General features: G+C 47.1%; 10 protein-coding genes across 10 annotated transcripts in view; 6 read left to right on the top strand and 4 right to left on the bottom strand.

Annotated features, from left to right (window-relative positions):
* Positions 1 to 288, top strand: part of BDW43DRAFT_297519 (uncharacterized protein) — a gene marked incomplete at both ends in the record, with an annotated part of 3,880 nt that extends 3,592 nt beyond the window's left edge. Inside the window, one exon of the mRNA XM_032044400.1 lies at positions 5 to 288. Within this exon, the coding sequence (XP_031903955.1) occupies positions 5 to 288 (284 nt within the window). The remainder of the gene's footprint in view (positions 1 to 4) is intronic.
* Positions 289 to 3,159: 2,871 nt separating this feature from the next.
* Positions 3,160 to 4,037, bottom strand: BDW43DRAFT_297518 (cytochrome b5 reductase family protein; the record flags this gene model as incomplete). Its single annotated transcript, XM_032044399.1, has 3 exons — positions 3,160 to 3,722; positions 3,777 to 3,854; positions 3,923 to 4,037. The coding sequence occupies 3 exons, from the start codon at positions 4,035 to 4,037 to the stop codon at positions 3,160 to 3,162; spliced, it is 756 nt and encodes a 251-aa protein (XP_031903954.1).
* Positions 4,038 to 4,602: 565 nt separating this feature from the next.
* Positions 4,603 to 5,679, top strand: BDW43DRAFT_307400 (uncharacterized protein; the record flags this gene model as incomplete). The annotated part of the gene is made up of 1 exon (XM_032046241.1): positions 4,603 to 5,679. The coding sequence occupies one exon, from the start codon at positions 4,603 to 4,605 to the stop codon at positions 5,677 to 5,679; it is 1,077 nt and encodes a 358-aa protein (XP_031903953.1).
* Positions 5,680 to 6,557: 878 nt separating this feature from the next.
* On the top strand, positions 6,558 to 8,736 carry BDW43DRAFT_322550 (Zn(II)2Cys6 transcription factor; the record flags this gene model as incomplete). Its single annotated transcript, XM_032049583.1, has 2 exons — positions 6,558 to 7,469; positions 7,528 to 8,736. 2 exons carry the CDS (start codon positions 6,558 to 6,560, stop codon positions 8,734 to 8,736), a joined length of 2,121 nt encoding a protein of 706 aa, XP_031903952.1.
* A 699-nt stretch (positions 8,737 to 9,435) lies between these two features.
* Positions 9,436 to 10,881, bottom strand: BDW43DRAFT_307398 (uncharacterized protein; the record flags this gene model as incomplete). The annotated part of the gene is made up of 3 exons (XM_032046240.1): positions 9,436 to 9,631; positions 9,692 to 10,023; positions 10,075 to 10,881. The coding sequence occupies 3 exons, from the start codon at positions 10,879 to 10,881 to the stop codon at positions 9,436 to 9,438; spliced, it is 1,335 nt and encodes a 444-aa protein (XP_031903951.1).
* A 1,804-nt stretch (positions 10,882 to 12,685) lies between these two features.
* Positions 12,686 to 14,091, top strand: BDW43DRAFT_200500 (cytochrome b5 reductase family protein). Its single transcript, XM_032039133.1, has 3 exons — positions 12,686 to 13,260; positions 13,324 to 13,401; positions 13,469 to 14,091. The coding sequence occupies exons 1-3, from the start codon at positions 12,993 to 12,995 to the stop codon at positions 14,005 to 14,007; spliced, it is 885 nt and encodes a 294-aa protein (XP_031903950.1). The 5' UTR covers positions 12,686 to 12,992; the 3' UTR covers positions 14,008 to 14,091.
* A 56-nt stretch (positions 14,092 to 14,147) lies between these two features.
* BDW43DRAFT_200520 (terpene synthase family protein) lies at positions 14,148 to 15,169 on the bottom strand. The gene is made up of 3 exons (XM_032039135.1): positions 14,956 to 15,169; positions 14,667 to 14,893; positions 14,148 to 14,619 (listed from the first exon to the last, which is right to left on the bottom strand). Exons 2-3 carry the CDS (start codon positions 14,882 to 14,884, stop codon positions 14,199 to 14,201), a joined length of 639 nt encoding a protein of 212 aa, XP_031903949.1. The 5' UTR covers positions 14,885 to 14,893; positions 14,956 to 15,169; the 3' UTR covers positions 14,148 to 14,198.
* BDW43DRAFT_200502 (uncharacterized protein) lies at positions 14,773 to 15,926 on the bottom strand. Its single transcript, XM_032039134.1, has one exon. The coding sequence runs from the start codon at positions 15,602 to 15,604 to the stop codon at positions 15,026 to 15,028; it is 579 nt and encodes a 192-aa protein (XP_031903948.1). The 5' UTR covers positions 15,605 to 15,926; the 3' UTR covers positions 14,773 to 15,025.
* Positions 15,927 to 16,344: 418 nt separating this feature from the next.
* BDW43DRAFT_264654 (uncharacterized protein) lies at positions 16,345 to 16,816 on the top strand (the record flags this gene model as incomplete). Its single annotated transcript, XM_032040693.1, has 1 exon — positions 16,345 to 16,816. A coding segment is annotated over exon 1 (304 nt), but the record flags the coding sequence as incomplete, so codon positions are not given.
* On the top strand, positions 16,345 to 20,062 carry BDW43DRAFT_322544 (P-loop containing nucleoside triphosphate hydrolase protein; the record flags this gene model as incomplete). The annotated part of the gene is made up of 8 exons (XM_032049582.1): positions 16,345 to 17,219; positions 17,287 to 18,125; positions 18,182 to 18,681; positions 18,712 to 18,770; positions 18,804 to 18,882; positions 18,922 to 18,971; positions 19,002 to 19,205; positions 19,239 to 20,062. Exons 1-8 carry the CDS (start codon positions 16,703 to 16,705, stop codon positions 20,060 to 20,062), a joined length of 3,072 nt encoding a protein of 1,023 aa, XP_031903946.1. The 5' UTR covers positions 16,345 to 16,702.
* Between the last annotated feature and the right edge of the window lie 572 nt (positions 20,063 to 20,634).

Raw genomic sequence — 20,634 nt, 5'->3', positions numbered from 1 at the left:
CCAGACGGTCAACTGCTAGCATCCGGCTCTCAGGATAAGACCATCAAGCTCTGGGATCCTAGCATGGGCGAGCTGCGCCAGACCCTCGAGGGCCATTCTCATTGGGTCTGGGCCGGAGCTAATCTTAAAGGGCTATCTATACTACAAGACCAGTGGATTTTTCTTCAGAATAGGAGCATATTATGGCTTCCACCGAACTATCGCCCAGAGTGTTTGGCTTTCAACGCTGGTACTCTTGCCCTTGGTCATGCATCTGGTCGAGTTTCCTTTATTTCAGGCTTTAATTAAGTGACTGTATAATCAATACAGTACCACATTCTCTTCTATATTCTAATCCCTTTCCAGAAAGAGAGCCTGGGAAGCTCATAGAATTTATGTCCTTGATACCGGTTGCAGAACACTTGAGATGTTTCTACTGACTTCTACGATAGTCGTTCAAAAGTGAAAGTTTTGTCGTTACCCGTTCTGGTAACTGAGTAGTCAGCCGCTTACATCTCCTGTTTCAACTGGTGCGAATAGCTACAATGCTTAGGCGTAGGCACATCCTCAGCGGTAATTATGTGTATTAGGTGATGCTGAGCGGGCTGTTTTGAGTGCAGCTTGTTTTCTGGCTAGTATCTTGGCAGTGGTGTTAAGAAAGAGCAACAGTGCATTAGGTGGTGAAACTGATTGTGCTCGTCCTTGTAATGACAGTCACAATAACTACAAAGTCATGGTTTCTTTATCTATAGGATATGGAAGATAAGGCTTTAGATGCTACTACTATTAGAAGCTGGATCTTTAAGAGATTTCATGACCTTCTTCTTCAGCCGGATGATACTGCAGACTGGAAGAGAATCAACAACAGATACCTGCAGTACTATAAAGTCAATATGGAAAATCCTGTCCAATAAACCAGAGCTCAAGCATGTCTTTATGGTACCCTGTGACTTGCATGGTCTACAGTTAGTTATGGCAGATATCCATAACTCCAAAGCTTCAAGGTCTCTATGGGTAAAAGAGATCTTTAAAGTAGCTCTTGAAGTTATAAGCCTCTTCCATTAATCTTCTCTTGAATACACAAGAATACAGGTAAAGTAGATTGAGAAATAGGGCCACAGAAAAGCTCTTATTGCGTCAGTAATTATAAGATAGGAATCTCAGTTTAATATACCGACTTCTCTAACTGTCAAGGTACTATTCTAGGGTGGGCTCTATCTTCTTCTTCAGCGCGTATATCTGCAAGAGATAGAGAAGTAATCAAGACTATTAATAACTCTATATCCTAGTGAGTACTTAAGGAGATAATTAAAATTCTAAGGTCTCTTTATATTGTCCAGAAGGAGACTAAAGCACAAAACTTATCTATTTTTAAGATTGTATAAAGATAGTTAGCTCTTCAGGAGAGTCTTTAATATTAACTTTTTAGATATTCTTTAGAGGAGATCTTATTTTCTATCTAGATAGTATAGGTTGGCAGAGCTGAATACTATAGCAGCTAGTGTCTCTTTACTGGGTAGCCTATTATCTTGACTCTGCTAGGGCATGTGAGAAGCTTGATCAAACTGCTTGATACTATATTGAAGGGATTCTCTGCTCTTCAGAAAATAGGGATATCTCTGTATGGCATGTATTTCTACGCTTTTGAAAAAAGTCAGGAGCTTTCTATAATGCTCTCTACTGAAAAGCTAAAATCCTATCTCTCTTTTAGCTTGAGCTAGCAAATTAAGTCTCCACAGTAGAGAGAAAGCTACTAATTAATTCTATTATATAGATAGAATTCTCTTCTCTTCTTATACTCTTTGCTTGTTAACCTTATAATACTGTTGCTAATTCTGCAGCTGCAGAGAGGGCTTTCTCACAAATAAATCTACAGTATACAAAAACTCGGAATTCCCTGAAATCTTAGTGTATCGAGAAGCTACTTTTTATTCAGGTAAATAAGAGATAATTTTATTCTGGTCTATTATCTACAATCACTCAAGAGACTCTTCTTGACGAGGAAGATAAGGAAATATAGAGACTTCTATAGCGGAAGTATATCCAGGACTATCTTTTAGAGACTTTCAATCCCTCTATAAATCTACCGTTGAATCCCTCAACAGATCTGCCTCCAAATCCTTCTACAAGTCCGCCACTGAACCTCTCTACAAATCCGCTGCCGAACCCCCTATAAATCTGTTGCCCAATCCCTCAACGGATTCACCGATAGCCACAATTGGGATAGGAATAAACGGAGGGACTGGGATTAGAAACTATAATCAGGGAGGGAAGCGTTTAGCCAAGGGGGCTTATCAGGATATAGAGCATCTATAGCGGCATGCTCAGCAGTGACTATCTAGTAGAAAATTCTAGGGATTTGTATGATAATTTGACTCGTCTAATAGCTTAAAATCTCTAATCTGCTTTTAAATCGAAGTACCGAAGATAAAGAGCCTGAAAATGCCTTATAAAATCCCTATAAAAATAGGGCCCGCCTATAGCTATAGTATATCTTATATTTTACTAGTGATTTCAAATTTCAATGGCGATTTCAATTTCCCACCCCTAGTTCCCGTGATAGAACCAAACACAAAATAGTCCAGTGCCTCAAAATGGGGGTTCCAGCTTCCAGTGACCTTGGGCGCCACTGCGCTATCCTACTCTTCAGGCGTCATATGCTCGAAACTGCGGTCCTACAACTTTTGTCAGACACTTGGTTTGCCCATCAAGGACATCAGATATACTCACCTGCAAGCTAAGCGTCATCTGAATTACACCGGCGAGCCGGTTAGTGGATAGGTAAACTGCTCGGTGGACATCTTTAGGGTCATTGGCACTGCAAAACAGGCCGAGGGTCTGTCTGAAGTAGACGAAGGCTGGCCCGGGGTATTTTTTCCTACCTTACAGTTTCAACAGAAATGCCTAGTTACCTAGTCAGTTAGACAACAGCTACGATTGATTCTGAACACCTTTTATAGTTCTTCAACCGAACCAACTCTAGAGCCCAAGTTCACAACCGATTTGTTTTACGCTATGTTAATCACGATTGTAATATATATATGTATGTTTTTATTTATTTAAACCTCGACGGAAAGAAGTACAAACGCGGCATAAGAGAAGAGTTACATGCAAAGTAGAACGAAAGAAATCCCACTAAAAGAGCGTTGATCCTTATCAAACATGCAACAACTACCTAAGCTAAAACTTCTGAATCTGCTCCTTCGAGTATCCCATCTCCTCCAAAATTCCCGCCTGCCCAAAGAACCGTCCCTTCGTCCCCGCAACAGACGCCTCCATCCCCGGTGGCCCACACAAAAATACCTTGGTACCTTTGCTATCCTTAGCACCCACTAACTCCCTCTCCAGCAGTTCCTTGGTAATCTTGCCCTTAGGGAAGGGTGACCCCTCGCCTGGGTCCGAAACCGTATACACAACCTTGAAACGATCGGGGAACTTCCTCTCAAACGCATCCAATTCATTCTTCAAGACCAGATCCGCATCGGAATTGACGCCGAAGATCAACTTGATCTTGCTTCTATCCTCGAGGTTGTTGAGAATGCCTTGGATGAGTTGGTACATGGGGGTTATGCCGGCGCCGCCGGCAATGAGGTTTACATGTTCGAACTCGTTGGGTCGCCAGGGGTATCTCCTCATGGGACCGCGAATGTTCAGTGTGTCACCAGGTTGGAGAGAGTGGAGGTATGTGCTAGCTTTGCCATTGGGGTATTTTTTGACCAGCAATTCGATGTAGCCAGGCTCATCTGATACTTAATGTTAGAGTGAGGGCAATTGTGGAGTTTCGTGAGAGGCCTTACTGATGTTGTTGATTGGGGTATAGGGCCGGATTACCGGGAGCCAGGCGTCCTTAGGTTTGTGGAATGTGATGATAGCCGCTAGGATGAAGTTAACCGGAGGCCCTCTAATTTTTTTAGGGTTTATTTTTAGTTTGTGGGTAACTTACAGGTCAAGGTCAGTCCAGTATTCGCGGTTGGATCTGGTAACCGGAATCGAAGACGTTTGGTGTTGTGGTTCACTTGTTCGGAACTCTCCAGGCGTAGAGTGGTGAAGGCGCCCATTCTTCCAGGACCGCCAGGACCACCGGGCCCCCCGCGGCCACCGGGGCCCCAGGGACCACGCTCACAAGGCTTTGGAGACTCTGCAAAGGCCTGGTTTTGGCACGAAGCTCTTCGAACAGCAGTTACGCCGACCACGCCGACCACCGCGAGAACCACGGCAGTCTTTCGCGGGAATCGACTGGGTAATTGGGACATGATTGTGCTGTTGGTGACTGTGAGTTATACGGTCAAATTGACAGTGCCATAAAGGAAGGAGTTTAGAGGAAGGACTAGGACGAAGGAAGTTGAAAATTAATTAACAATACATCTGTGCCTATAGGCTCGGCCGATCATCCCTGCCAATATGACTTGGAGCCTAAGAAGGGGCCCTTTTTGGCCCCAACATCGAGGCCCACTTTACATGCAACGAGCTCCGTGCTAAGCACGGCGTGGTCGCGGGCAGAGTTTGTGACTCATCCCCTGTTCTAATATTTATTGTCATAATGTATCGGTGTGCGTGGTGACAATCATACCGCAGCCAAGATACATGGATAGTGCGTACCAAAATCTACGCGGCCAAAGAAAAATGTCGTCTTCTACGTCCAACCAAAAGCTAGTGCTCCTGACCGGCGCTACGGGATTCATCGGATTCCAGACCCTGCTAGATGCCCTCAAGGCCGGGTTCCGCGTCCGATGCGCAGTGCGTAGTGTGGAGAAAGGGGAGGCTCTCCTATCTCAACCTGCCCTCCAACCACTCTTGCAAACCCCAGACAATCAACAACCACTAGTGGAGATCGCCATTGTCCCAGATATTACGGTCCCGGGCGCCTTTAACGAAGCTATCCTGGGGTCAAGCTATGTGATCCATGGCGCATCCCCCCTCCGATTCACCAAGCCTGGCCCCCTAGATGCCGAGGCCGACTTCCTCGCCCCCGCCAGACGAGGCACGCTCGAGATCCTCGAAGCAGCCGCCACAACCACTACCGTCGGGCGCGTTGTCATCACCAGCTCGGTCGCAACCTTCGTCTCCCCCAAGATCTGGGCGGGCGTGGAGCGCGTAGATCCAAACAACCCGCTCACCCCCAAGCACCGCGTACCACCACCGACCCCACCATTCCCGCACGCAGGCGTCGCGTATGTCGCCTCAAAGGTAGCATCCCTCGAAGTAACCGAGACCTTTTTGAAGAACAACAACCCTCGATTCGGGGTAGTAAGCGTCCACCCTTCCTGGGTCTTGGGTCGCGCCGAATGCGCGGGAAACGACCCCGCAGCCCTATTCAACACAACCAACAGCCTAGTCCTCAGCACGGTCGTACAGGGGAACAAGTCGCCCTACCCCAGCATGATGCGCGCCGTCGTCGACGTCCACGACATCGCCCGCATCCAGGTCCAGTCCCTGCAGCAACCGGACGTAGTTCAGCCCGGTCACTGTCGGAGCTTCATCGCCAGTACGCCCGGTACCTTCGAGGATATCCCAGGGTTCATCCGGAAGAATTTCGCAGAGGAGATTGAGAATGGCCGTGTCACGGTGCTGGGCGAGCAACCTTCTAATCCTCTGCCTATGGACTCGTCAGATACGGAGCTCACATTCGGGTTCAAGTTTATGACCCTTGAGGAGATGACTACTGATCTCGTGAAACAGTATATCGAGTTGAAGCGATAGTGGTATTGTGGCTAAGCGTGCATGAGAAATGAAAGTAAAAATTGATCTAACAGACCATTATCTTGTTTTCGTTTTCCCGGTCCCCGCTTTTGTTTCATTGTTTCGAAGCCCGTTACATAATGAGATTATGATCTAGTTAGATGATCGTGATTAACATCCTTGTAAGAACTAAGGTGTCTAGTGTGTGTTGTGGATAGGAAGGCCAAAAGCCGCCAATCATTCCCATGGCTACGAGAGACCAAGCATACGGCGGCTTGGGACTAGAGAATCAACGGAAAGTGGAAAGATCAACGTCGGTGGGGTAATCGGACCACTAAAATATTATTATAATAATCTAAAAAAAATTGAATAAGAAGAGGCCCGCCAGGCCTTCATTGTTACACTAGTGCCGGTGGATACGTTTAGGCCTCAAGGAGAAAGACAGGACAGAGGCTAAATGACATAAAACATGGGGTGGAGATATTACCGGTCTCTCATGGGGAATTGGCTACGTACGGGACTTTTGCAAGGTCTCCTATCGATTACAGTATTCAAACAAAGCTGTTGGTTTTGAGTATAGAATAGAGAAGATCGAAAATAAAGGAGTAATATCTTAATCTCCGATCCACCAGTCACCCCGATATTAACTCCTGCGGGGAGAGTAAGCATTTAGTGTGCATATCTAGGGAAGGTCGCTGTTCGCGATAGCCTCGCGACTATGTCAGTACGGGTTAGAAGCCAGGGTTATTGCGGCAAGGACTAGATAGTTCATGCAGCTGCAATTAAGCTGAGCTTCAAGCGAGAGAGGGGTTCGGAGGAACAGACGAACATTTGTACGCGACTTATATCTATCTTCGAGCCTTGAAAGTCACCAGAAGAGTCAGAGCAGCCAAAGCACGATGGGACACCCGGGAAGTGAGTCCAACTTCAGCACAACTAGACCTGGGAAAGGTCCCAAACCCATAGTACGCTTGACTTGCGAAAAGTGTCGTCAGCGTAAGATTAAATGTGACAAGCTGAGCCCTTGTACAAACTGCCAGCGCTTAGGCATTGAATGCGGTCTGGTAGAAAGAGCGCGGCTTCCTCGAGGTCGATATCGAGGAGCGGCAGAGAAGCCGAGTGAATCAGTGACAGATTTGTGGGCGAGAGTAACGCAGCTCGAGCATCAAATGGAAAGTCTCGTACCCGAAAGAAGCAATACACCCGCCGTTGTGGCAGTATCAAGTCCAGAGGACAAGACGCCTTTAAGACAAAGCCCTTTTTCACCTTCCCACCATGGAAGCCCAGAAGAGGACTACATGCAGACAGATCGCCCGAAGAAAAAGCCTCGCATGTTATACGAAGGTCCTGATGACCCAAATATTGCAAACTTACCGAAACCCGACCTACATCCTTTCATTTTCAAGGACGATCAGACTATGAGCTCCTTGTCGCAGACGAGTAGCTCGCCAGTTGCCTGGATTGGGGAGTATGCCACAACACAAATCAAGGACCAACTATTGGACATTTTTTTCGTTCAAGTCGATCCCGTTTTCAAGATCATTCACCGTCCCTCCCTATCAGGCTACTTGCGGGAAGGCAAACCCTACCTCGATTACCACAATCGACACCCAGCAGTCGAAGCCCTAACATACGCCGTGTACTATGCTGCAACATGCAGTCTCACGGACGCACAATGTATGGTGATCTTTGAATCGAGCAAGCCTCCGATTGTTTCCAGATATCGGCTTGCCTGTGAAACCGCATTGGGCAATGCCGACTTCGTTACGTCGGAAGATCTAACAGTCCTCCAAGCATTCATTATCTGGCTGGTAAGACTTTCCCTTCCATATCCCCCCAAACCATCACCCCGAAGTAACACCCACCAAGATCTCCACCCGCTCCCACGACAGGAGCCGTCGAGTCTGGACAATGTTCAGCGTCGCCCTCCGCGTCGCGCAATCCCTATCTCTCAACATGGACCCCCCAACAGCGCCCACCCGCCCTTTCGAACTGGAAATGCGCCGCCGCCTCCGCTTCGCAATCGGCCTCCTAGACACTCAAGTAGCTTTCGACCGCGCCTCAACCCCCATCGTTCCCTTCAGCTGGATGCAGTCCAAACCCCCCACCAACCTAAATGACACAACCCTAACCTTCACCTCCCCTTCCACACCCCCCGAATCCCCCACCTTCACTGACACAACCTTCGCCGTCCTCCTCTCCCGCGCACAAGGCGTAACCCGCCTCCTCGAAGCCTCCGCCGAACTAGGCATAACCAGCCTCAACCGCCGCCAAAAATACGTCGACGACTTCCGCGCCACCGCCTCCAAACTCCTCGTCACCTGCTCCCCGGACACGATCCCCTTCCACTGGTTCGCAGTCCAAGTCTCCGAATGCATCGCTTCGAGTCTCCAGCTCGCGGCTGTGCGACCCCTTCACAAACACCCGGATTATGATCCCTCGCACTCGCGCGCTCCGGAAGGGTACAGTATTCTGCGCGTGGCGGTGGACGTGTTGACAAAGTGTCAAGTTGCGGTGAAGGATCCGCGGGGAGAGCCGTGGCGATGGTTTGCGCGGATATTTACGCCGTGGCATGCCCTTGCGGTTGCGGCTGCGGAATTGTGTCTTTGTGAACGGGTGGAGGTGGTGGAGGAGTATTGGTGGAGCGTTGAGCTTGCGTATCATGATTTTGTGGGTTTTGCAGCGGACATAAGGCAGGAGATGCCGTGGAGGCCGATTGTGAGGCTTATGGAGAGGGCGTGGGAGAGGAGAAGGGTTTTGGCGTTGAAGGAGAAGGAGAAGAGTGCGTTGGGTGCGTCGGTGGAGGTCGAGAAGGGTCCTGTTACTCCTGTGACGTCCGGAGAGCGGGTTCAGTTGGCTGCGGCTGGGGGCCAGGATCCAGTAGGTGCCAAGATGGGGGTTGCAGGGGGGAATAGTGTGCTTCCGTTGGAATCTACTGATCGGTGGTCGGGGGCTTGGAGGATGATGGATGTTGGGGATGCGGATTTTGAGGCGCTTCGTAGTACTGCGTGGGCTAATTGGGAGAGCTTTTTGGATGAAATGGAGATTGGGGAGAGCTCATGGGGTCAGGCTTTATGAGGGTTTGATATTTGAGGCGGGTGGCTATAGATATGGTAGGATAATAGGGGTAAAAGTCTTCAATAAATATAGACATATAATGCACAGGACCGTTGGCGTTTCTATCTGAATATTTGTAGCAGGCTAGTAGCGAAAGGTTTTCAAGATTTGCATATGAATCTAGTTAACTATATATATTCAACATATTTTCTTGACTCCTGTATCCATTTAGCATTTCCTAAGGTAAGAATGGAATGAGATAACCCTATGCACTATGAAATGCTATTAATGCTATGCCATTGATAGAGGTCACTATAAGATGTAATCGGGAGCGATCAAAAGGTAAGTCAAGTGAACAAACAGAAGATTGAAAACAGCCATCCATTATCATTAGTGTACTAGAAATACGAATACAGTCGCGGCTATTTGTGCAGTAGATTTTACTAGATATACTCAATATACAAAAAACTAAATAAATGAAAGTGGGTCATGTCTCGTTGACTTTTGGATAACAAACGAAATTCGTATATATACGAGGCTTTTGATACAGAAGTAGTCCGATGTAGGACCGGTCACAAACAGAAGGGGAATAAAGTAAGCAGGCATGTTTAATCATAAAAGAAAGAAAATAGTGCAGGATGACGTTGAAGGGATGCCCTCCAAGCATTGGTATAGTAACAAAGGGAAGGAATCGTAATTGAGTGAGTGCTCCCCAGCTCCTTATGAGTATTGCCATTCAACGCTGTGAACTGTTGGCATTGGCACATGTAAATCCACTTCAGAAACCGACGATGAGCCAAAGTCTGAGCCGTGAGACACTGAACCATTTGTCGACGCAGAGTCGGTCACTAAACCAGCACTGTTGGGTGTCATACATTCGAAGTTCAGGCTGAGTAAGTGGTCATTGCGAGCTCCACTAATTGTCAAGATTAGCAAGGATTAGGCTTTCTAGTCACGGGGGAAAGGTGGGACTTACATGCTCACTGGCGGCCCACGATGTCTTAGAAATTCTGCATAGTCAAAAATTTTATAGCCTTGCGCTTCTAAGGCCTCCCATTGCGGTGTGCGTTCCGCTACTATCTGGGCAAAGCTCATTTGAAAGTTTTTGCGGATGATAGGGAAGTGTGCTATTTTCAGCATACTGTCAAGGCTGCAAACATTGCCGAGCAAAAAGAGAGCGAACGATTTGACTGCATTGCTACATCCTTCCAGAGTGCCGAAAACAATCTTGGCGGCCTTTCGGCCATCGCTTGCCCAGTCCTTTGCTTTGCCAGGGTGCTTGAGGAGCTCTGCCATTTTACGATTTACCTGGGAGTTGTTATTATCAAAACTGGAAAAGCAAGAGAACGAAATGCATACCTGTTTCGCCGCAAGGACAACGGAAATATGTTCCTCTCTGATAAGTCTCTCCTCCTCCCTCATGAAAATCTCCCAGCTGAGCATACCGTACACAAACCCCAGCGTGTTTGACACACTGCCAAGTCGACTGAGCACTCCCGCGAATTGCATGATGGGCATTCCGGGCAACGAGACGGGAATGTAGGAGCCATTGTAAAGGCCATCCACTTGTCCATTATGCTCTTCCATGGTTGGGACAGAATGATTGCGAATCGCAGACAGGAGGTTCTGCAATTTAGTCATTCGTTTGGAGCTCCAGTTCGGCCTTTTCTGCACCGATGGTGCATGGGAGCAATTGTACTCTAATTCCCCAGGCAGTTCATGTGTATGGGTGGCTGTGCAGGGGCACACGGTCGAGTATGCTCCTGGCATTGGCGAAGCTCTCATTGTTGATGACCAGTGCATGTTATCTTGTTCTTGCATTTGAAGGCAAGGTTGAGGCCATGCTTGGGGCGACGGTACCTCGAGGTTTCCGATATAGCTCTCCGTTAGGGCAGATGTGGCACTCGGAGAGAGTAGGCCAGAGGGGCAATCCGTGCTCTCTTGGATGCTTGACTGGTTGCCGAAAATATCACATTGAAGGTCGAGATCTTTTGTGCAGCCCAGAGTGGCTTCCATCTCTCGTAGTGTATCAACCCAGTTCTGAGGATAGCGGCCATCAGGAAAGGTCTCCTGACTTGCGATCTTGCCATTCTCAAAGGTTGCTGACAGTATAGTTCCTGTCGGTTGCAGGGTGAAGTATACTCCTCGAGAGATAGGCAGCACCATAGTTGCTTGCTTGTATACTTGTTTAGTGCCTCTGTCTCTCTTGGATAAGACTCTAGCGTTTGAACAACGGTGTAAGATATATAATGGAGGCTCAATTGGGTATTTAATCACTTTCATTTTTATCTACAACCGGGCTTAGACAGATAATTAGATACCTGCACGGCTCTTGGGACGGAAACAAAACCCGAAGGTAAAGTTAGTTGGTGGATTGTTGATAGAGATGCAACAGCAGAATGTAGGTCAGGCCACGCCGCTAAAATCTCACCTCATTCATGTGGAATTCCATTCTGCAAGACATTCTTCGAGAACATGAGTATTTCTACCAACAAGATATTATGCTCTCCCAGTAGAAGGCGTCGAAATCGAAGTTATACCAGACTTCTGAACCAGCAAGTTCCGGTTACATTTGCTCAAGCACCAAGGGGATTAATAATCATTCTGCTTATGCTACAGTATATTAGCTTGTTCTCCAGACAAAGATAGACATAGAGTCAAGAGATACCCTTCAGACTTCGCTTCGTAGCAGCTATTCGGGGGAGGTCCGGCCCCCAAACTTGAGGATCCACTAGGAGTGGGATCCTCATCAGACTGTGAAACAGGTATTCCGCCTTGTGAGCCTATTAGGGTAGTTTATAGCCATGTTTTGTGTTGGGAGCTCTAAGCGGGGAAATCTCCATGACTTATAGCTAGAAGGATACTTACAGCTAGGCCAATCGAAAGGCTCTACAGTCGAGTACTTAGGACTGGTATGCGGTTGACGTACTCTCTATTAAACACTGCAGATTACCAGATGATTCAAGGAGGTCCACTCTATCGGAACGAGTGGATCCGGTCTAGCCAGGAGACACGTGTAATCACGTGGAATGCTGAAACCCCCAGTTAAAAGCAGCGGGATATTGAGTCCCACGATGCAACCTCCAGTCAGGCCACGAAGAGGAGATAGTCCTGTGCTTCCAAGGTCACTCGCTAAAAGATCCCTGCAAGTGCTATGTGACGGGAGAAATCATTACGTCAGGAGAAGCTTTGTCAAATCCTACATAAAGAGGGGGGAACCTGGATTGGAATCCTTTGAAAAAGATCTATCAGGTCGAGAGATCATTTGGCTAATGCAGGTAAATGAGTTATACGCAACTATCCAGCCCGTAGCACTGATATCGACAAGTATGCCCGAACTGGCTCTTCCTCTGACCCGGTGAGATTTTAGTAGCTTATGGCCTTCTCATTCCATTGGTTGCCTCACAACAGCCGTCCTTATATATATGGTATTTCCCAACATCTTGACGCTGTTTTTATACTGCATGAGTGCCGAATTAGCCGGGTTTCACACATTTGCTCTCTTTATAGGCTGTGTTGCCGCCTTGCCATCATCATCAGCATAACCTTTCCTCATAGGTACTTTTCTTCTTAGCGAGGCCCCACGATTGGTGTTGTTGGAGGCCTGAGTCCATCCCAAGCCGGCTGTCATGCCACGCACGGGTTTTGTCGGATCCTGCATGAGGCTTATTTACCCAGAGTCGAGCCAACTTAGCTAGACTGGATTTGTCGATCTGCAGCAATCTTAGGGTTGTGGAGCTTATCTGAATTACTCTGAGGAGCCGCTTCGCACTAAGCAAGGATCAAAGCATAACAAATGTAAACGATTGGACGTATTCTTCCCGTTCTCAAACTCTGACGGGGTTGTATTTTATGGGGCCACCATTGCGTCTCACAGCCTCCTCTTACTAGACGTAAATAGCAAACCCAGCCTTTGTCTGACACTACGAGTTTGCAAAACCCGACAAAACCCGACAAAATCCGCAGTGTCCGATGACCGACCCTGACCACCACTTTCATTGGTCCCAACCTATGAACTTCCCATAATAACCCTCTCTTGCCCCAGAACAGTGCCGGATCACATCCATGTTATGTCGTGGCTCCCTAAGATATGTATTTTCTTCGTGTAACACTCGGTGTTCGGAGTCTGCATTGTCCGATCGACATTAGGCAGCGAATAGCGCATATAAATAGATTGTAACCCGTAGCTACCTCACATCGCAGCATATAATCTTTTGCCTTAGACCAACTTTAAAGAAGCACCGATTCCCCTCCCCGTACACTCAATCGGAACGGGAATGTCTCAAGTGCGACGACTCCCTCAGTCCCTCGCGACAAACACTACTCTATTTTCTGCGCTCGCTGTCTTCGGTATCGGTGCTTATTGCGCTCGATCATATCTGCTCCCCCACGCTCACGCAGAATCCAACGAACCGCCCGTTATGTTCTCTGGATTTGGGTTTACGACCCTGCGCCTGCAGAGCGTTAAGGCCGTGAATCATAACACGAAGCGACTTGTCTTTGAGTTTCCCGATAAGAATGCGCGGAGCGGGTTGTCGCTGACTTGTACGTATTTCTTCTGTTTCTTACGATCGCAGCTCCGATATATCATATACTAACGTATACCAGCGGCATTGCTTACCTTCTCGCGACCAAATGGTCGGTGGCTACCGGTTGTCAGGCCGTATACGCCCATCAGCGATCTGAGTGAGTGACCTCCGTTATCTATCGCGATACTATTGCGAAACCCTGACTAACCGTGGTCCCAAAAAAGACCAACAAGGTACCCTAGAGCTGATGGTGAAACAATACCCCAACGGCAAAGCAAGCACTCACATCCACTCGCTCGTCCCCGGCGACTCTCTCACCTTCCTCACGGCCCTCAAGGGCTTCTCCTGGGTTCCCAACCAATACCCCCAGATCTATGCGATCGCGGGCGGAGCGGGCATCACCCCCATCTACCAGCTTATCCAGGGGATCCTGGATAACCCAGACGATAAGACAAAGATTAATCTCGTGTTTGGAGTGAACAGTGAGCAGGATCTACTGCTGCGGGAGGAATTAGAGGAGTACAAGAAGCGGTTTCCCGGGCGGTTTGACTACGTGTACGCTGTGAGTCAGTTGGAGGGCGAGAAGGAGGGTTTCAAGAAGGGGTATGTGACGGAGGAATTGCTGAAGGGTGTTGTGAAGGAGCAGGGCAAGGGTGCCAAGGTGTTTGTTTGTGGACCTCCTGCTATGGAGCAGTCCTTGACTGGAAAGCAGGGTGTGTTGGATCGATTGGGCTTTGAGAAGGGACAGGTTTATAAGTTCTAGGGGATTATCTAGCAGTTCCCTATCCTTTCGTTCGTTTTGATGGTTTTTTTTTTTTTGTTTGGTCGTTTGAGATACACCCTGTATGCATAGATATGGTCGGTTGGGGTTAGCAAATCAATACATATATAATTCCATTGTACTAGTGTAGAAATGCATGGTGATGCGCCATGGCATCTCATCTACGAGTGGGTTTATGCATGCAATCTGGACCCCTGGACGGCTCGCGCATAGCGAGGGCAAGTGGCCGAGAAGAACATGTTCCCTGCAACAGCGGTAATGAGCCCCTGTGCGTATGTCAGTTGTGCGTTGGTAGCGCCCTGAGCCAGATGCTCGTATTCGTCGTTCATCTGGTGCTCAACGTCCCGAATGACCTGTCGGACAATCGCTGTTGCCAAGGCCACGGAAGTATTCATGAAGCGCTGTACGACTCGGACAGCGTTAAGAACAGGATCTCCGCGCGTCTGTTCCGCGATCGCTTCTTTGGCGTAGGAGTACAGGTCATTGGTCAGTAAGAAGTGCTTCTCGCACAGGGATCGGAGACGGGAGACGGCTTCTAGATCCGTTTCGGACAAGGGAATATCGCAAGCGAACTCCACGCTGCGAAAGACCGCACTAGAATGGTCAGATCCGCCCCATTATACAGTAATTGCCGGACATACCGGACCCCGACATCACCCACCCGATACGTCATATAATCCTTCAGTGTGGGGAAGCTCTCGGGGGGGTTCTTTTGTGTCGCCGATACCCAGGATATAACACTCTCTAGTAACCGTACACCCTGAATAGTATCTTCGGAGAGTATCTCACGCGCTAGCATATCGTATACTGTGATATCCGATCCCGGCTCCTGTTGCAATGCGTCATGGCTTGAAATCATCGTCACGCGCTGCCGTATCAGTGTGTTAACGTTGATCTTGGACAACCCGAATCGGCGAGGACAGAGAGTACATTTCCAGAATCAACCACATCTGCACGTAATCAGGTTAGAAAAACCGAGAAACCAACAGCATCCATATATTCATTCACCGTCACTCATGAAGAAAAAGACGTAGAGCTTTGTGAGTATCTTCATCCTCGTTAAATTTCCCATTGGCACCGCATTCACGAGAAGTGATACCGCTGCATCAATCATCGCATCAAAATATTTTGTTTCCTTGTCCTTCGATCGCCGAGCTAAGATTTCTTGCGTGAATGCTTTCGCCACCTCTTCCACTTCTATCCAGTATTTCGATTGTAAGGAGGAGGGAAGCAATGTGGGCCATGGGACGCCAATGGTGGATGGGGCGATGGCGTTCGCATGCTGGAATATAGGAAACGCGATCCTCTGGCGTCCGAGGAATGGGAAAGGGTTCGATGGCCGTTTTTCGGTCGGAATGTTGACTGGGTCAAAGGCGTACTGGATGTTCCTTGTGCGATTGGGCAAGAGTCCAGGATCCGTATTGTTCTGTCGCGTAGATTGGGTGGTATAATGCCGTTGCCTGGAACATTTCGGTAATTGAAGGAGTGCTCGTGGTGTAGACCGTCCTGACAGAATTGCGATTGTTGAAACCATTCTTTCGACAGCACATGTTGACCATTGCCTCAGGCCGCTTTGCATACATTTCTTTGTGTTGTGACGTTGTTGCGCTTTCCCCGAAAAGAAACTGCCGTAGTGTACCGCCTAGACGAGACGGGCCCTGTACCCTAACTACAATAGGCAAGGTATTACTACTGCGAGGTAGTATTTTGATGATTTGATGAGTGTGAAGGGAGGATGGACTTGCTAGTACTGCTTACTGCTTCGTGCTGATCTATCTTCTCGATCAAGTGAAATTTGATGTCACTAGTTGCCACTCCACGTGAAGAGGCACAAAACAAAACAACCCGAATCAAGGAAACACAATGATGACATAGGGGTCAAAGGGGTCAGCAACCTGAAGTTGCTGACTAGTTCAGTTTTAGTTAGGTCAGGTTATGAAGAGTTACCGACAGTTACTGATAGTTTAAACTGAATAAAATCAATTTCTTAGTCATATAATAGTTATGTAAATTATGCTTTCTGTAACAACTTATATGGAGTATCTGTACTGTGATTTGATATGGATATACATATCCAAGATAATAAAAATATAGTTAAGCAGAGATTTATATAAAGCTATAAACAGAACAATAACTCTTCCTAAACAGTTGTCTCTCTATATATAATAGTTAAGTAATCTGAACATTAGGAGTCATACACTATCTTATTTATTCCCTATATAATAATATTCCTTTTAATTTTTGACGCTACAACTTTTTAATTCACTTTCATCTCAATGACAACTAATCATGATATTTCTATTTACTTCAAATTATATTGTTCTCTTTGTCTTTCATTCACTTTCACCTCAGTGACGACTAAGCATGATCCTCCTACTTTCTTTTAATCTTTCTCTTCTCCTTTTCTCCTCATCTTTTACATATTCCCTACCTGCCAATACTTTTTCAATATTTAACAGTATCAACGCATATTCACAATTCTACGTCACAGGGATCATAATTCAGCTAGTGGTCCTATTGAGTCTCAAGTCAAGTGAAAAAAGGAGCATCAGAATGGGACCTGAAAGCGACTCAGATGACGAGCAAGTCAGCATTGACTATGCCGCTATTCTAGGTGAGAAACACAACCTCCACCCCCCCCAAAAACCCTTTCTCAGACGGACCCTAATATAGCCACATGAAAGGAGAGAATATAACAAATACAGCAGAGGATACAAGGGGTAAAAAAGATGGCAAGATAAAAGCACCAACACAGAAGCAACTGATGAATGATCTTAAACTTGGAAGTAAGGAAGAATGGAAAGAATGGATACAATCGAACCTCTTCGCACCGTTCTGGGCAGAACTCTGGAATGATTGGATCAAGAACCAGTCCGCGGATAGAGGGCCGGGTCTGAGGATTATCCAAGGGAGGATGGCTGCTGGGGAGAGTATGGGAAGAACAAGGTATTCCGCCAGGATCAGAAATAAAGAGGGCTGGGACGAAGCCGATCACCTTGCCTGCTTTGTGTGGTGGGTGAAACATGAGAATAAGAGATCAAGCGACGGGGTTTTCTTTAACAGAAACCTCAGTGACAGTGAGATGGATCAAATTGTCTGGGCCTTGAAGGAATGGTGCAGACATCTTCATACACCCAGCTACATATCAAAACCGACTGGAGGAACTGCATTGTTTGGAACATCCCGAAGGAGCGGTAAGTGATCCTATAGGTCAAGTCAAATAAACCTTTTTTTGGCTGACTCTATATGGGATATGCACAGGGGAGCGCAAGAGCAAGAGCAAGACAGAGGATAGTGTAACAGGGGAGAGCAAAAAGCAAAAGACTGGCAAAAAAAGGAAGAAAACTAAGGAAATAAGTGATAGCGATCTTAGCGACATCAGCGACATCAGCGATCTTAGTTGCGAAGTCAAGGGCAAGACTGTAACAAACAAGAAATGGGAGTATGAGATCTTGCACCCTAAGGAGAGACTGAAACTTAATCGGCAGTCAGAGACCATCGATATGAGAGACCCATATTGGCAGTACCTCATAATCGTCAGGGCTCTGAATCGGTGCCGTCGGCTGCCTCAGGACTCGGCAGTAATCGATATGGATCAGCACGAGTCGGCAGCAGCACTAGAAAGTGAGGACGTGCACTTCACCCCCCCGGAGAACGAGACCTTGGAGGATATACTTCGGAACACGCCAAAAAAGAAGCCGCGACCAGGTGATGAATTACATACAGACATATTTGATCCCGCGAAGTACCAACAGGGTGAAGACTACAATGACTTAGTCATCAGAGACGAGTTGCAGGTCTCACACGTCATGCAGCCAACAGAGGCCAGTCTTCTCATAATTGACGCGAAACGCGACTGGTTCAACAATGTAGAGTATCAGAGAGAGAAAGTCAAATTGGCATGTGAAAAGCTCCGCATTGAGAGCACAAAATTCCCCCGTATGAGAGGAATGAGACGCTCGACAACGCTAAAATTTTGGCAACCAGTTGCGATCTGGGCCCTAGTGGAATTCAAACAGAAGGCGTTTCTTAAAGGTGCAATGCTTGCAGATGCGGTTGGATTGGGGAAGACTTGGGAAACCATAGGCTTCTTGCTAGCAGTAAGTATAAGGGGTGGGCAGAATAGACCTTTTTTTCAGACTGACCTATAGTATAGATCTGGACTGAGTATAACGACAGGTGTGCGCAGGCTCAGCGGAATGAAGAACAGTATCCAAAAGGCAAACCAACGCTGATTGTTTTACCTCCCGGCTTAGTGGCTCAGTGGGCGCAGGAAATCAACGGGATGACTGATATCTTCGACATCTATATCTACCATGGTGATTACAGGGTACAGTCATCGGTGAGCACATATATGATTGATGAGAAATTGACCCGCAACCACATACTGTTTAACGGGGGCCCAGAGAGTGCAAGAGCTGTAGTGCTCACCTCCTATGGCACACTCAATACCAGAAATGGACCGGCAGCTGCCAAAGCAGTCTTTGAAGGAAAAGGCCACAGATTCAATGCTCAATCTCCCAGAATGCCAGATAATTGGGATTATGATCTGGCCGGTCTTTTTGGCATCGCAGTGTTTGACGAAGCACAGACACTAAGGAACCCATCATCGTTCCTGTCCGTTGCTTGTCATTGGTTAAAGGCAGACTGGAACTTGTTACTTACAGGAATGCCTTGGTTCAACAGCATTTTAGACTTTAAGGGATATATGCCCCTGTTGTTCAGAGACCCCCACGCATGGAACAGTGCACTGATCCACCAACACAATTTGCAGAGAGCTGAGGATTTTTTCAAAATGGAATCAGGCCACCCACTAGAGACATACCTGTGTACGAACGTGGCAGTGCATGAGATGGTGTATGGCGAAGGGATTTCGTCAAAACAAGCCGGTGAAAGGCTCCGGCGGATCCTTGCCGTCTTCATGATTAGGAGGAGCATCACCTCGAGTATCCCCTTTAAAAACGGGCAGATGATAGGCGAAGACATTCCTGGATCCCAGAAGAAGCTGGTGCAGGTTGCCTTTGACAAGTATGAATTGTTCACATACAAGGCAAGGGAAAAGAAACACAAACGTGGCTTGTTTGTCCGGGACAAATACGACCATAAAAAGTTTCACTGGAATAGCAGTAAGCTGAGGGATCTTGTGCTGCTATCCTCTTGGCTGGGGTTCATGTTTTTAAGTGAATCGCTCCAGTCGACATTTATCCCACAAGCCCTCAAGCTACTTGATCAAGGCAGATTAGTAGATACTTGGATAACATTGATTGAGCAAAAGTCCATTGTTGGGGAAGCTGTGACTGTCAAGGAGTTCTACAAAACAGCAAAGTCTCGCCTGGAGAGCGCTCCGGCCGCACGTCTCGAGTTCTTGCTGCGAGGCTCTCCAAAGATGCGCGCCATGCTGGCAACGATCAGGGACCAGGTCCTCCTCTTTGAAGAAAAAGCAATAGTTTGGGTCATGTACCCAGCAGAACAGGTGTATGTGGCCGCGGTTCTCCAGGAGGCTGGAATAAGCTATGGTGTGTTTCACGGTGGCCTGGACAGCAGTGAGCGATATAAAATGACGGAGAGCTTTACAAGAGATGACAGCGGCTATAAGGTCCTAATCATGTTATTTGCGGCTAACAGCTCAGGCCTGAACCTCCAGCACAAGTGTCGTAATGTCCATTTCTTTTCTCCATCACTATCTCAAGCGGTAAGGGAGCAGGCACAAGGAAGATCATGCCGCTTAGGCCAAGATCGGATTGTCTTGGTGTACGAATACCGCGTCGAGGACTCGTTTAATATGTATCTCGGCAACCGCACACAGAACAAGGCGTACTCCTCGCTCGTTATCGAGATGACTTCTTTATCAGCCCAGGGTGACGGTGATGCACAGTCCGAGGATTGTACTGGCGACTTGAGTCGTTGGGTGATCCGCAACGGGGAGTTGGTCCGTCTTGAAGAGGGTCAGGCTCCTGATCCAAACGACATACAGGATTACGACAAGATCTTTAATAAAATTGCCAGGGCGCTGCAAGGGGAGGCGGAAGAGGAATGAACTGAGAAAGGCTTTTTCAGGTCAGCCCTTTCTAAATAGCTAGGTATCTGTTTCGGTGGAGGACAACTCGGATAAGTTGGTAGTCAACACGGCTGTCAACGCGCTGGCAACGCGCTGGCCAATACAAAGCATGATTAACTTTCCAGAGGGGTGGTTTCTTTTTTTAAAAAAAAGAAAAAAAAACATGAAAATTTAGAATAAAAAATACATACCAGAGTTTGTACAGAGTATAATATAGATATCTTTCTATATTCTATTTTCTCCAGTAGCAATGTAGCTTATGAATTATTTATGACAGTAGACTATTCTTAATATTTATTTTACTTGGAAATAGTATTGTACAGGACTATGTCGCGTCGCGTGTTCTATATTTATTGTTCTTTGTTGTTTGCTTTTAGTGCACTATACTATCATCACCCAAAAATTTTACGACTTCAGTTTTGTAAGAACATATTTACTAAACCACTGTAGCTTCTTCCTGGTAGCTTTGCTACTTGCTTTCAGGTGCAGTTTGTTTGGTAACTTTATCATTTCCATGATATCTGTATCACAGCATAGTGTTATGGCTACTC

The sequence above is a fragment of the Aspergillus alliaceus genome (genome assembly GCF_009176365.1).
Source record: "Aspergillus alliaceus strain CBS 536.65 unplaced genomic scaffold BDW43scaffold_6, whole genome shotgun sequence".
Lineage (NCBI taxonomy): Eukaryota > Fungi > Ascomycota > Eurotiomycetes > Eurotiales > Aspergillaceae > Aspergillus > Aspergillus alliaceus.
Note: the sequence above shows the minus strand (reverse complement) of the source record. Positions and strands in the feature narration are given on the sequence as shown.